The 15,571-nt window shown below is 28.3% G+C and overlaps 1 protein-coding gene across 2 annotated transcripts in view; it reads left to right on the top strand.

Annotated features, from left to right (window-relative positions):
• LOC129984658 (nephrin-like) overlaps positions 1 to 15,571 on the top strand; it is a 386,728-nt gene that overhangs the window by 203,706 nt on the left and 167,451 nt on the right. For both annotated transcript variants that reach the window (XM_056094579.1, XM_056094580.1), the window contains exon 2: positions 14,013 to 14,348. In XM_056094579.1, the coding sequence (XP_055950554.1) occupies positions 14,013 to 14,348 (336 nt within the window). The remainder of the gene's footprint in view (positions 1 to 14,012; positions 14,349 to 15,571) is intronic.

Genomic DNA, 15,571 nt, shown 5'->3' with positions numbered 1-15,571 from the left:
TTTATACTTTTAATAAAGTTTTCATTTATACCCACAGTGCCGTTTCGTACCTTTTCATTTGAACACCCCTTGTACAATATCAAATGAACTAACACAAGAAATTACAGTATGAGATAAACAACCACATTACAATATGAGATAAACTAACACTTTGATTTCCACATTCATTCTTGTTACGAATTCATGCGGAAATCAAAGTTTGTAACTGAAGACAAATGCATGGTTAATAAAATATTCTTCCTCTTATATCACTCATTTAATTAATGTAACCTTTCACTATATGAATCTGTAAACATCATTTTAATATATGAGTAAAGTACCATAATTCAGAGAAAATTATACCTCCTAGCATTTGTTGCCTAATTTAGCACTTTTAGCATGAAATATATGTTCAACTGTCTCAGTATATCAGTTGCACAATAACTCAACCTTGGAGAGGAAGCGGCGAATAAAGATTTATATTTTATGGATATATCAAGTAAAGACAGCTGAGAATTTTGAGCGTTCTCCTTAACCATCCATCTGGTGTCTGCATACATAACCTTACTTAACCATCGTACATAACCTCCGATTATCTTCCATCCGGCAATCACGGTTTGCAGTGGGCGTGAAGACAGATTAAGAGGCCCAGTTTATTAAAGGGGGCAAGCATACATGCCATATTTTAATCCATCATTTTTGATTGAGTGCCCGTGTCATCCATCAAATCCTTGGCAGTTGAGAAGAGTTCAGTCTCTGGAGATTACAGTCTTTCCTAACTTTGTCTTTTAAGGTCCCTTGGGAATAATTGTTAGGCGTAGCTGTAGCTCAGGTTCAAATATGAATGATCGTGATCGTTTTGTGAATCTTTTCTTGGAAAGGATTGTTTTTTTTCTGGGAATGAAGTCATATGTCTGCAGTCCTGCCGTGATTTTTCTTCAAGACTGATCGATTTCTGTGGTAGAAGTTATATATATTAATGATCTTATAAAGTAAAAATTATGGCCAGACTTTTCTAATGTCTGAGATTTAATTAAGTTTAAGATTAATATATTATGAAAGACAGAGGGATAATAGTGTTTAAAAGTATATTTATAAAAATATTTTCTTAAGAAATCAAGTGTAAGTGATTTTTTTTTTTATTTTTATAAAAATTGAACATTTTATTTCGTTCGGATATTGTTGTATTTTTCTCTTATAAAGCATACAAAGGAAATTACGTTAGTTAACACTAGATAAGAAGATAATTTATTATGTACAAAATTAGATAAATGAATATGTACAAAATTAGATAGTTGAATATGTACATTTTTATTAGCTAATTAATATATATAGCCAATTCTATTACAGCTGTACATATTCAATTATCTAAAAAAATCTTTATTCTTAATTACAAAAGTTGAATTTAAAAATGCTCTGCAGTTGAAAAATTTAAATTAAATTTCTATTGTGCACATATATTTTCTATGTCACGTTGAAATATCGGCATGAGTGGAGTTTTGCTGGATCAAACCCAAATTCAGTGAAAAAAATTCTACTGGATTTTGCTTCATGCTCATAAAATTCTACGGAATCAAATTCATTGCTGTTGATATGACTTAGACGCATAATTAAGAGATAACCATTCAGGCGTAATTTTTATCATTTGATCACTACTCAAAATTTTGTGGCGCATTCCTTGTTAACTTTAATGTAATTTTAAAGAAAGATTGTGACATATTTGTCTATCAGTCTAGATCATATTTACTCTGGACAAAATTGTCAGTTTTTGAAGAATATTAATAATTATATATTTCAAATATTTATAGTTCCTAAATATCCAATTTGCTTTAAAAAGAAGATTTTGGAGAAGTTTTGACATATATATGACATTTCAGATATAGTGCTGTCAACAGACAAATCGAAAATTTTGCAAATCTGGGATTTTTTGATAATGCTTGGTATATTGTGTAAGGAACCTGTGCTATAAATTGTGTTATGGAAATCAACCATGGAGGGAAAGATGAAAGGCCTCCAATAACGAATAGCACTGCTTGTATCCTATAAGAGAAACGAAAACAAAATGTCAAATCTCTGACAGTGTATAGAATGACATTATAAAGGAAGCAGTAGCAAGCATGAAAACGGCGAATCATTTCTCAAATGACAATTACATAACAATAGTGTTCGGCACTTCACTTGTATTGCGACAATATTTCAAAGTTAGAATCGGATTTTAGTATGAGTCTGTTGTTATATTGAGTCTCCTAATAGAATATGGAATTTTCTAGAAGACTCCCTGGATCTCTATGTTATGTTATCTCTATGTAGAGTTATCACCATAATTCTTGTACTTCGGAGACCTACATTTTTGTCGCGAATATTGAGGGTTATTAATCAGGGAATCATTCAGTTACCTTTAAGAATATATGTATTTTTTTTTTCTTTTCAGCAATGATATTAACATTGCAGCTAGGAAATATTACATATTTGTTATAATATTTAGCTGTTTACTAACGATGATCTATTGAAGATTTTTGTATCACGAATGGAACATTGTGGTAGGTAAATTTTATTAAGCTTTTTATTCTTTTTTAGGGGGATATATACACTTTTATATGCTATCTCGATTACAGGATGCAAACAAATATATGTGTTTATTGAATCACCAAAAATATGAAACTAATTAAGTTAAAGAAATCGATAAAATCTTTTAATTTCAACTTCCAGTTTTTAAATATATTTAGTGCCTTTATTTACATTAGAAAAATTTCACTGTCTTGAAAATCCGTGGAACAAATTTAGTTATTTTTCTTTATACTAAGTGAATACAATAAATAAAAGTATTCTACGAGTAACCAAAGTATTAAGTAAAGAAACGGAAATAAGCAAGCTAATTGGAAGCATAAATCATTCTAAAAAGGAGCAAAATTTTCTCCATGATTTAAATTGCTCGTAAATTTGGTATAACAAAGCCAATAAGTAATGCTCAAGTATTTTTTAAAACTTTTTTCATAGCTCTGACAAGAAAACTAAAGCAAGAGTTTATGTAGATCATTAATTCGAATGAAAGTATGATAGTAGCTATCAAAATAACTAATAAACGTAATTCTTTTAAATTGGGGGAATTAATTTGTTTCATTATTTTGAATGGCCTTAAGCTCAATGCTCCCCATATCGGTAGAAACTATTTATAGCAACCATAAGAAATTCCTAATTTGTAAAATTAATGTAAAATGCTTTTTTAAAAGAAAGAAACTGCACTTAACTAAGTATTTTTAAAAATGTTATGTACATTCTTTCATGAGAACATTCTTTATGAGCAAATGAATTATTAATATTTTTAAAAAAACTGAAGTTTTATGTTGTAAATCGATTTTTGTTTTTTGGTGATAAATTCAGCTTTCACACCTTTTATTTTGCTTTATCCAAGATTTCAAATATGGAAAATATATATTTTTTTAAAAGATTAATTGAATTTACAGTTACTAATTAACGAAATGTTTTCTTAATATTCTAGAATTCATAAATTTTGTGCAATTGTTTACGTCATATGATGGAATGTTTTATTATTTCCAAAACTTAATTACCATTTTATTGATTAATTTTATTTATATTATAAATTTATATAAAATTCTCCATTTAGTCATAAATTTGATGATAATAAAAAGTTATGAAATATTTTAAACACCGAAATTTCCTTTTATAAGAAATAAATGTTTTTATGAGCATTAATGTAGTAAAAAAACTAGAAAAATATCACAAAAAGTTCAGAATTCAAAAAAAAAAAAAAAAAAAAAAGTTCTAAAACTGCAAAGGTCTGAGAATTTTCTTATAGAGATAATAAAGCAGTTATATATAATCAGGAAAAAAAATCATGAAATTTCAATTAAAATAGTTTTATTTTTTATGAATTTTGAATATTTTTTTTTATTTATTATAAATGGAATTATAATTCGAAGTTATGTATAGCATTTTATTTTGACGTCCTCACTTGTGTCATATTTTGTTTTTCGTTCTGAAATTTTAAGAAGAAAAAAATACTTTCGTCTTTTTATTTTTCAAAAAAAAAAAAAAAAAAACGTATTATTGATAATTTTATTTTTCTGGAAATGAGTTTTTTTTGCTGCAATTATACATGGATTAAAATAATGTCAAAACAAAATGTAGTATTGAATAATGTGTATGTATGTACTCCGTTCCGTTAAGGGCCGCGTTGGCCTGGTGGTAAGGTTTCAGCTTCGCAACTGGCGGATTTCAGGCTCGAGACCCGATTCCACCGAAGATCAGTCCTGTAATTGGGTTTGGTGCACGTTAAATCTGTCTTGGCGAAACGTCCTCCCACTGGTGTGAAGTGGAAGCTTGAAGAGACAGATGATGATTGGATGATAGGAGAGATTGGATGCCAGATCAGGTGTCGTCTCCGTCGTCTGAACGCGATTCAGAATTGTGAGACCAGTTCTAAAATAACCATGGTGTTGGTACAGAAGATGGGACATTACTGAACTTAACTGAACCATTAACTAAACTGAACAATTCCGTTTATAATTTAAGTAATAACGTGCAATCTTAAGAATTTCGAACTTAATTTAAAACAATAAACAAAAAGAATTGAAAATGTTAATTTTTATTTTAGTATTAATTTGTAAGCAATTTCTTTCCTTAAATAACCAATATCTTCATAAAAAAAGCAAAAAATAATTACTAATAACAGCGCAATTTATTAAATAAGTAATTTTCTATCAATGGAAGAATAATTATATTTAGTAACAATATTTTCTAAAAAAAAATCTTTTAGAACTCACCCTTCAGAAGTGAAACTTCAGCTCTGAAAAAAAAATCATCCAAAAAACATAAAGAAAATCGAAGACCCTTGTCATTACTATCGAAACAATATGTCCCTATCCCCTCTTACTTCACAATGTAACAAGATACTAAGAGGAAACAAATTTCAACGAAACGTTTCCTGACAAAAAGAAAACTACTTTTATTTTTCAACCTTCTTTACAAAAGATCTCGAAGAAGAAACAAGTTTTTATTACACCTGGGACAAGGGAAAAAAAACACTTCATGTTTTCCCTTGAGTATATTAGTGGGACTCATGTCCGCCATTATAGAAACTAGATCGCTAAGTGTTGTCGCTTTAAATTGAGTAGTGAGAAGCATTCTACTTGGTATAAAATTTCTGTTTGCTTCTTTTTTCTTGCCTCAAGCTTCTCAAAATTTCAGAATACATTCCATCATCTTTGTGAAAATATTTCTCGAGTATTTATTTTGCCATTAAAGGGTGAAATTGAGTTTGAATGACAAGTTGCATGGAGTTTTACTATTAAAAGAAAACAGCTTTCTTTGTCTTTTATTTTCAAAGCATATGCTTATTTTTTTTTCATCGGCATCTATGCGAATACGATAAATAAAACAGACTGATGATTGATTTTCTTAGTGATTGAGAAGAGGAAGAATTCAATTGATGAATTGGATTTTAAATTTGTTGTAATGGTATTATGCTTTCGTATTACAAGGGAAATTTACCTTTAAAATAATTATTTTTAAAATGTTTCTCAGATATATTTCTGATATTGATATATGTCGTGACGTTAGTCACATGACTTGACTGTATTATTTCATTAGCTATATAATGATTGTTGCGTTAGTCTTCTAGTAGCACTGATTGAGAGCCACACAAGAGTTGGCGGTGTATCTTCAGACGATGACGTTTTTGTAACGGGTAGGACAGACAACGATTTTTTGTAATTTAGCCCACTTTCGCAGAAAAAAAAATTGCCATATCAAGATGCATTTTATCCCATCAAAATACGCATCAATAATCGTTAGTCACATGACTTGATTATATAGTGTCAATGACTGTATCGTTTCCCAAAAATAATCGTTATTGCGTTAGTCTTTTAGTAGCACTGATATATTCTGCTCGGAAAAGTTGGCGGTATATCACCAGGCGATAATGTTTTTTTTATAATTTAGCCCATTTTCGGAAAAAAATTTCGCCATATCAAGCTGCACTTTATTAAATCAAAACACGCATCAATTATCGTTAATCACATAACTTGACTATATAGTTTCATTGACGACATTGTTTCCCAAAAATAATCGTTGTTGCTGTGGCCTTCTGTTATATTTTGGCTCTCAAAAGTTTGTGGTATGTCATCAGACGATAAAGTTTGATCATTTAGCCTAAATTTCGCCATATCAAGATGCATTTCATTTCATCAAGATACCCGTTAATAATAATAAGGAAAAAAAATTTAGAATTCAGCGCAATCATGTTTATTTCAAAATCTATTGTTTCTCTGTGAATCTCTCTCCGTTTTAAACTTTTGTCTCATTCAGGAAAAATTCGATACGGAAAATTTCCAAATAGCAACCATCAGTTTGTCAAAACTGGTGGTATACTATATCCAGATCAAAGTATCATGGTTTCGAGTCAAATCTGGATTTTTGTTTCCTATTGTGAGTCAAGTACAGTTATGTTTTATATAGTGCCCTCGCTTCGATGTAGTAGAGACATTTGTAATAATTAGAGCCTACTACAGTGCCTTCTTCATAAGCTGACCTTGAAAAGATAAAAGTTTTTCCTTCTTTTTCCAAAATATTCTTTATTTTACACGTAGAAATACTACAAAAGCCCGCGCCTATCATTAAAGTAAACAGATTCCTAGGTGCTTTTATTTTAAATTAAATCGTCGGATAGATTTAGATTGATATAAAAATTGCCATTTTTTTTTCTTTTTTTAAAACTTCTCAAACTTTTAGATTTGATTCACTTATTTTTATAAAAGTATTTATTTTACTATTTTAGGTGAAATTCAGTTTAAATGCCAAATTTATGAATTTTTATTTTTAAGAAAACTAAATTTCCTCTATATTTTATTTCTGGTCTTATAATTATTTCTATGATCGGTAAGTCTGTTAATATCAATAAATAAGGTGGAATGGCGGAATGAAATTTTCAGGTTTTAGAGATAGTTCCGAATCGAATTAATTGGAAACTAACAGATTGTTTTAAGGTGTTGATATTTAAATATTCTGCAACGGAATTAATTTATGACCTTATGCTCTTGATACAAATCAAAACCAGATAATTTTCGCTAATTGTTCCTATTTAACATAAATTATTTTCCACTATCCTCCAGAAGCTTGAATCCAAGTACTATCTACATTTTTCTACATTACAGTACTACATTTTTCCCATACATATTTATTAAAGAAGACAATGTTGTTGAACTGTCTCTTCAATCGAGTTATTTGTTACGTCATACTTCAGCTTGTAAGGTAGCAAAAGAAACCAAGACGCAATCTAAAAACGCTTAAGCAATTATTCAAGTTTTCTTATATCGACTATTTAAATTCTTCAAAATTATTGACTTTTTAAAAATTATAAAAAGTATTCGTGTAATTTTTTTTTTTTTAATTTTGGAAACTTGCCATTAGTTTTTGTTTTCTCGCTTATGAAGATGATTGGTAATCTGTATATTTTTTAATACAAATCTCCAGTTTCTGTCCGTTTTTCATGACATTTCGCAACATCTCCAAAAGCACTGCGAACTTTTGAAATTCTAAAAGTTAATTAAAACATATTATTAAATACTAAGCAGTTTTTTTAATATTTATTTTCTACATTACCCAAAAATTTTATTTTATCAAAATATTTACATTATCTTTGAATTGAAATATTTTCCGTTTGATTGTATTAATTTCATTTCCAAACACATTTTCTTTAAGTTGTTTTTTAGTATTTTTTTTTCAAATTGAATTTCATGAAAAATCTGTAGTAATGATTTCACTGTTTTAATGAGATTTAAACTAATTTCAATTTTCCATCAAACTAGTCAATCATTTTTCTGCAAATGTTAAAATTGGGAAAAATAATTTGCTTTTTTTTAATATTATTTCCTAAATAATATGTTCCTTTTGGCTTTTCTCTCACGTAATTCACTTTTAAAATGACACCTATAACCCTTCGTAAGAGATTGATTACAATAGTTCTTATTTTTCAGTCTTAACGAATTACAAAATGAAATATTAGATTAATGTATTCCGTATTAATGTGAAAGCAAATATTCTGGTTTAACAATCTAGTAATCAAATAAACTATTTCAAATAAACTCGAAAGAAATTTGAACAAGCGTATCACTAAATTTTTATTTTCTTAAACACATTAAATATTGTCTGAAGTACAGTTTATCATTTATTTTTCTTTCCCTAACTTTTCAAAATAGTCATATCTTCTAATGCACTGTGAATTTTATAAATATTATATTTTATCTCAAGCGCGTTGAAAGACTTTTAGATGAATGAATTTTTGAAAGAATCGCTCTTAGCTGTGCATTAAAGATAAGGCAGTTTATTGAAAATATTCATATATCACCATTCTTCTTCTGTATGCGACATTTTTAAATATTTACGCACTCTGCTCATGTGTTTATGAGATAAACAAAACTTTCTGCTGATCCCAAATTTCGAAGCTCTGAACAATACAACTAAGTATCATATTGTGCTGAATAAGAATTTTTAGGAATTTAAAAAGATAGCAATATTATTTTAATACTACTAAAGTACTCGGGCTGAATTGGCAGTTTCTGCATTTTATAAGGATATAAATTTTCAATTTTAAACTATAAAGGGTTCTAATTCTAATATTTATTTTTCACTTCTAAGAGTATTTCTGTGTAATCGAAGATATTGGTATTTTATAGGCAATAAAATTGAGATTTTTTTTTATTTTCTGTGGCTATGTGTGTTAAGACAGCTATTTTTTGAATTCCATTTCCCATATGGCTTCCGTTTCCGTAAACAAAGCGCTCAGATAGAAAATTTTTCCGAATGTGACATCTTCTATCTTGAAATCTTTGTTTTAATTCTCTATGAGAATATAAAGCTTTTTTAAAATCATATTTCACTGTCTGTCAACACAATTCCACGATGTTAGAAAAAACATGTTTTTATTTTATAAATAGTCTAGACAACAGATTTGAGGATTGACATTTTGAAGAGAATATGAAAAATAGAAGTCGGTCTGTCCCTCAGTCAGTGTTTATGAATATAATAATCAACCAATGGGAGAAGATTCTACAACGTTTCCTCGTATATTCATTAATAAATGTATTATTAAGGCCATTTATGGTTATGAAGAAGTGCATTAACATGTAATTTTTGGTAATTAGTCACTAGGATGCGATTAATACACAAATAACTAATTACCATCTTAAGCTGCGATTAAAGCAAAAATTGGTCTGAAAATTGCAAATGCCGTAGCATGATCACATACTGAATTTCATTGATTTAAGTCATTCCGTTAATCTTTTCAATTATATATATGTGAAGTACAGACAGACAGACATTCAATATTTTCATAAATATGGTTCCAAATATAATAAGAATCTATAAATTAGATGCTAAACCTGTCTACCAAATTTTATCTACATAGTTCTTTGCCTTTTGGAGTTAGTTATCAAATTTACTTGTAATCGAACAATAAGACAGACAGACTTCCTTTAAATATATATTTTTTTTTTTCTTCAAAATGTGATAGAAATCTACAAATACAGTGTCAAGACCATATATATAATTTCATCTGACCAGTTCATAGTATTTTCGAGATTTATTGTGTTCAAATGCAGACATACAAATAATTACATATGCATGTTTTTCGGACCCACAGAGGTCTGAAACTTGGAGATTCTTTAAAATCTCATATACTTCAATTGGGGATGCTTCAAAATAACTTTGTATTTTCGGTATATGAAAAAAAAAAAAAAAAAAAAAAAAACATGAAACAAGATACCTGAAATTCAATTTATGAATTTGCAATAAAAGATGTATGAACGCATCAATATTTGAGCCAAATTTATCAAAATGTCGATTGTCTGTAGTTCTTATATTTAGATCTATGTGGATGCAATAATCTAAAAACCCGGTAGGTTGTTGAATTAGCTCTAAGGGCATGATTTCTGCTTTAAATTAGTAGATATGCTTTCAAAGGCCGGGATAGTGTGGTTGGTAGAGCGTCGGATTCGCGTTCCTTAGGTTGAGAGTTCGAACCCTGCCGGTCGAAGATTCCCCAAATGTTTGGTGGCTGACGCGCGTTAAATCTGTCGTGGTAACAAAGTCCTCCATTTCGAGAGTAATACCACTGAGGGTACTGGATCAGGGGTGATCGTTCTCTGATTCAGGTCTAAATTACGATCTATGGTTGAGTGAACGAAGTCCGCTCCGTAAAAAGGGTTGTGACGTGTGTGTAGCTAAGTCGTTCTTTTGGCCCTAGATGGCGCTACTATAGAAACAAGAGGCGCTCCCCCTCTGGCTTAAATTGGTTATCTTCGAACAGCGGGCTTGTCCATGGCAAGTGCCATAAGAAACAACAACAGCAAGATATGCTTTCAATTTTAAACCTAATCATCTGTCACTTTACTTTTCTCAGTATTTCAAACGATATTTGAGAAAACAAAGAGCTAGATAAACAGGATTTAGCATGTTGAAAAAATTATATATTTGTATGATACTTTTATTATGTTTGTCATTTGTGAAAAGGGTAGACTTAAATTTCTTTAATGTTTGACAAATAAGTTGGACATAAAACGTGCTTTATTGTGTAAACAAACCAGAAATTGCAGATGAACACATTTTCATTGATTTCAAATTTCGATTTTTTTCCCCATAAATCTTGCGATTTCTTATTTGTAACTGAATAAAAGCTAAAATTCGTAAACATAATCCTAATTAAATTTTAGGTTTCATAATAATCAACTACACTCCAAATATTGAATATATTTGCATTTTTAAGAAAGAATATGCATAAATATTTTACCTGAAACCGAATACGAACAAATATACGTAGAAAAAAATTCATGAATGTAAAGTTAAATAACAAAGACTTATACACATTTTTTTGCTTCGATAAGTCTTCACATATATTAAATTAGGCAAATGAAAATTCCTTATATCATCTTTAAAGCAGATTATTTTATTTTGCGCTCCAAATTCGCGAAACGTTGACTACATTATTAATCAATGTATGAAAAGAGAAAGATAGGGACTTTAAATAATGTATTTATTAATCTTAATCTGGAAAAGGTGAAGCTTAAAAATGTGACTGAAAAATTCTCTGATAAAAATCCTATTAAATTAGGCTCTTTTTCTCTATTTTCTTAGTCCATATTAAGTCTATCCTATTAGTCGTAAAATATGAAAATAATGTCCTTGTTCTGATATTTCAAACTTTCTTAGTTTTATTTTTGTATTAGATTCGGGTTATCTTTCAATCTGATTAGATGTATTTATTATTAAGCTAATATTTAGGCCTTTGTTGTGAACAAAAAAGAAATATTTTACCCAAGATATTATTTTAATTCTTGTTTTGCGTCTAAAAATTTAAGTAATAATTTTTGCTAAAAATAGGATTTATATCATACTTATTTGTTTGTTGCAGTATATAAGTTCAGTAAAATTTTTCATATTTTGAAAATACACCAGGATAATTATGAGAAAAATATTGCGTCTTTAAATTACGGCCGTATATCATAGTAAGCAACTAAACAAAATTTTTCCTTAAACACTGTACATCATATTAGTGAAAAAAACCATTCGATACCTCCAGGGTTGCAGAAACAGCTAGTTGCGAATCCGTAGTACTTGCTGTCAATGATGTGAAATTTTCTAAAGCTGAAAACTCTTAAGTGATAAGAAACAGATATGAGATATGTAAGAATTGAAATAATGACATTCCATAATATTCGTTGTTGCTATAAATGCTTAATAATGATTCACTGATGTGTAAAGACAAGAATTATATATTGTACTAGTATAACAGTGATAATCTCGCGGTAAATGATCTGAAGACCGACAAATTTCATTTCCAAAATGAATAAATTAACATGGAAATTCTGTATATATTAAATAACACAGATTGAGTTAATTAATTAATAGATATTTTAAAAGTAACATAAACTTTTTTAAATTCATTTTTCAAGAAAATTTCATGTGTTATATTTTTTGTTATTTCATAAGGACATATGCTAAAAATTAAACTTTATTATGTTTAGTTTCCGATGAGATCTTACTTAATCTATTAATTTAAGCTGTTTATCAATTTGATGGCAACACGCTGATAAAAAAAAAGCTAATTTTTTTTCTTGCATGCTTAACGTGTCCATGCCAGTTAAATTTTATTTTTGTGAAAAATATTATTGAAAATTATGCATAAAATATTAAATAAAAAAATTATTAAAATCTGTATGGTAAAATAATATCATCGGGAAGAAAATTTTCTTTTTAAATATTAAGATGATGAAAAATTCGCTTTTCTGCTGAAATATTTTCGAAAATTATCTCCGAAAAAATATCAAATTCTCGATCAATTTTCTAGTTAATGAAAATTTCTTAAACTCTCTCCAAGGTAAATAATCTCACCTTCAAAAGTATATGCATGCGTTGTTTATTTGATTATAAATCAAAGAATCTGTGGGTATACTGGCGTAAACACGCACACACATTTTCCTTTATTAGTAGTAACGATAAAGATAGGAATTCATTTTAAAATTCAATATACATCTAAATGTTAAATTAAACAGTTACATTATAATTTCCTATACAAGGCTTTTTGATCATTCAGTACCCCGAATACCCAAGCTAATCAGGAGTAATATTTTGTAATAATATTTCTCATATAAGTCATATCAATAGTAACTCAATATATATATATATATATATATATATATATATATATATATATATATATATATATATATTCAATCAAAGCTATGGCAAAAATTACCTGAAAGTAAATTAAACAATTGTCATTTTGACAGGATTTTATTTCTAGGCAAGTTGCTGCCTAAAAATAATCACCTTCTTTTGCCTAAAAATTCAACATTTTTATAATAAACCTCGTATAATATAGAAAAACCCGAATCAAAAACACGTTTAAAACCATTTTAAGAATTAATGATGCTTTCATTCTTTCTTATTCGGTGTCATAGATATTGTAATAACAACTTAATTTCGTCTGTGTAATTGCTTTAAAAGTACAGTAAATATTAGGAATTACTTTGCTTACACAGAAAAAAATTCAGTGGCCCCGGACAGATGATCTTAGTAATATGATGAGAAATGAAAGTTCGGATGGCTGATTGAATAACATTGATATAATAGAGAAGTACAATATTTTTGTTAATTTTCCATGTATTTTTTATGCATTGCATAATTTCTGATGAATGAAAATATTTAAAAGATATATAATTTTATATTTAGAATCATCGAGATTCTAAATATAAAATAATAATGATAATGTTTTAAGTATGCTTTTTCTATATTAAGTTAGTTTTTAAAATTATATAATCGCAATCAAAAAAAAAATTGCTTTTAAAATAATTGAAATACACGTATAAATAAATATAGGTAAATATATCAATAAAATGTCTTGTAGTAAAATAAACTTAAAAAAATATTTGAAACATTTATTAGAATTACTACAAAAATAGTTTGGAAATAAAATTAGAATCATTGGAAAGCTAGTTATTACTTATTTATTTAAATTTTAAAGTAGAAAATAAAGCATAAAAGCTATTTACGCTTTGCTTTTAACTGTACAAATAATTTTTAAAGTGAAGTGTAAAAGCTAGTTACTGCTTATTATTTGAATTTTAAAAAAATGTGTCGTAATATACCTAGGTTTTATTAGAAAAAAAATGTTTTAAATTAATTTTAAGTTCAAAGATTTTAATTAAAATTTGGAATGGGCATCTGCGGCCAAGAAGTTACTATTTACTAAATTTAGAAGATCTAGTTCCAACGATCCTTCTTGCAGAGTGTTTTATTTTCAAAACATTTTTAATCATGAATATCATATGTCAATATTTATAGCTAGTATACCAATCTGTAAACGTTATCAAGAAGTTTCTCTTGGTATTTTGAAAAGGCATTTGAGATCTCTTCTAACCTGTACTTTAAATTCTCATTATTAACAATTACTATTAGATTTATTCTTTAAAATGACTATTTCTGCTTCATTTTAAGACTGATAACATCTTTCCTTTCAGAGTATAACGAGCTAACAGCTGTGGTTGGATCTGAAATCAGTATACCATGCAACGTAACGCCTGCCATACCAGACGACCAAGTGACTTTAATATTGTGGTACAGAGGAGAGTCTGGCAATCCCATATACAGTGTGGATACCAGGCAAGTGCATGGTGTCGCACCAAAGAAAAATGCAAATAAGCAATTGCAAGACAGGGCTACATTCAATATTACTCGAACGCAAGCCAATCTAAACATAAAACCAGCAAAGGAAAATGATGGTGGAGAATACAGATGTAGAGTGGATTTCAGAAGATCTAGAACAATGAATTCTGTAATGAAAGTCATCATTGTTGGTAAGTTTCTTTCTCAAACACTTTTGTTTCGCTTTTTTCCAAAAATAGAATTTTAGAATCAATTTTCTATTAACTTCCTAACTTTATAGAGTTTTTATAGTTTGTGCATTTGTGGGTTCTCCGCAGTAATGTATTATTTAAATATTTTTTAAAATTTAATTATTATTTGAACATATATAAAATTAAATTTTGATACTGTGCAAGTGGCGCCATCTAGTAATCGATTGAAGGAAATTAATGCAAATTTGTAAATTAAAAAAAAGTTAAACTGGAAATATTTCTTTCATTTAAAGCATTATTAAATGCTTGCTTTAAAAGCAGTTTTTATTCAAAATTAATTAATATATCATTGCTTTGCCAAATTTCAAATGGTTATCATTCTTTTGAATATATTTATATGATTATGATTTTGATATATATACATATTTAAAATTATAAAGAAAACTAAGGAACCAACGCTCATTCTTAACAACTGATCCGATCTTGTTTTTTTTTTTTTTCCAAATGAAAGCTCATATCCTCTAAATATGACATCAAAGCTCACTTACTTTCATCCACATTTCATAAGAAACCAAAAACGTTATTTCATTGTGCATTCTTAATAGAAAATTCCGTGACAGAGCTCACTAGTTCGAATAATTGTACCACTTTGTTTCATATGAATGCTCGTGATCCCTGGATATATCAACAATGGTTTTCTGTCATTTTTTTTCCACATTTCAAAAGATAATGCAAAATTTAGGTTTAATATAGCCCTCAATCTCATTAATTGAAACTATATCACCAATTCCCCTCCCAATGGTGAAATTCAACATCTTGAAACATCTCTCGGAAATGAGCAGTGCTAACAGAAAAACACCATTTATTTTATATGAAACCAGTGGTACAATTAATTTAATAACATATATAAACCAGAGGAATTAGGAACAATTATAGTTTTTGTGACTGAGTGAATGATACTTTGGATTTGCTAATTATTTCAGATATATATGAATTATGATTGGTCAGCCGAAGGCTGTTAGTTTCATTTTATTGTAGAAGAATTACGGACATATTCCTAAAATGTAAATTTTCAAGAAGCTGTAATATCAATAATAAAAATTATTAAATACACAGTTTTAGATATCTAAAGCTGATGACGCTGACCAAAAAATAAGAAATATAATAGCTATTAGGACACTTAACTAGCACCCCTTCAATTTTATCGACTTGTAAATCATTCT

Source organism: Argiope bruennichi, chromosome 9 (assembly GCF_947563725.1).
Source record: "Argiope bruennichi chromosome 9, qqArgBrue1.1, whole genome shotgun sequence".
NCBI lineage: Eukaryota > Metazoa > Arthropoda > Arachnida > Araneae > Araneidae > Argiope > Argiope bruennichi.
This window is presented reverse-complemented; position numbering and strand designations above follow the sequence as displayed.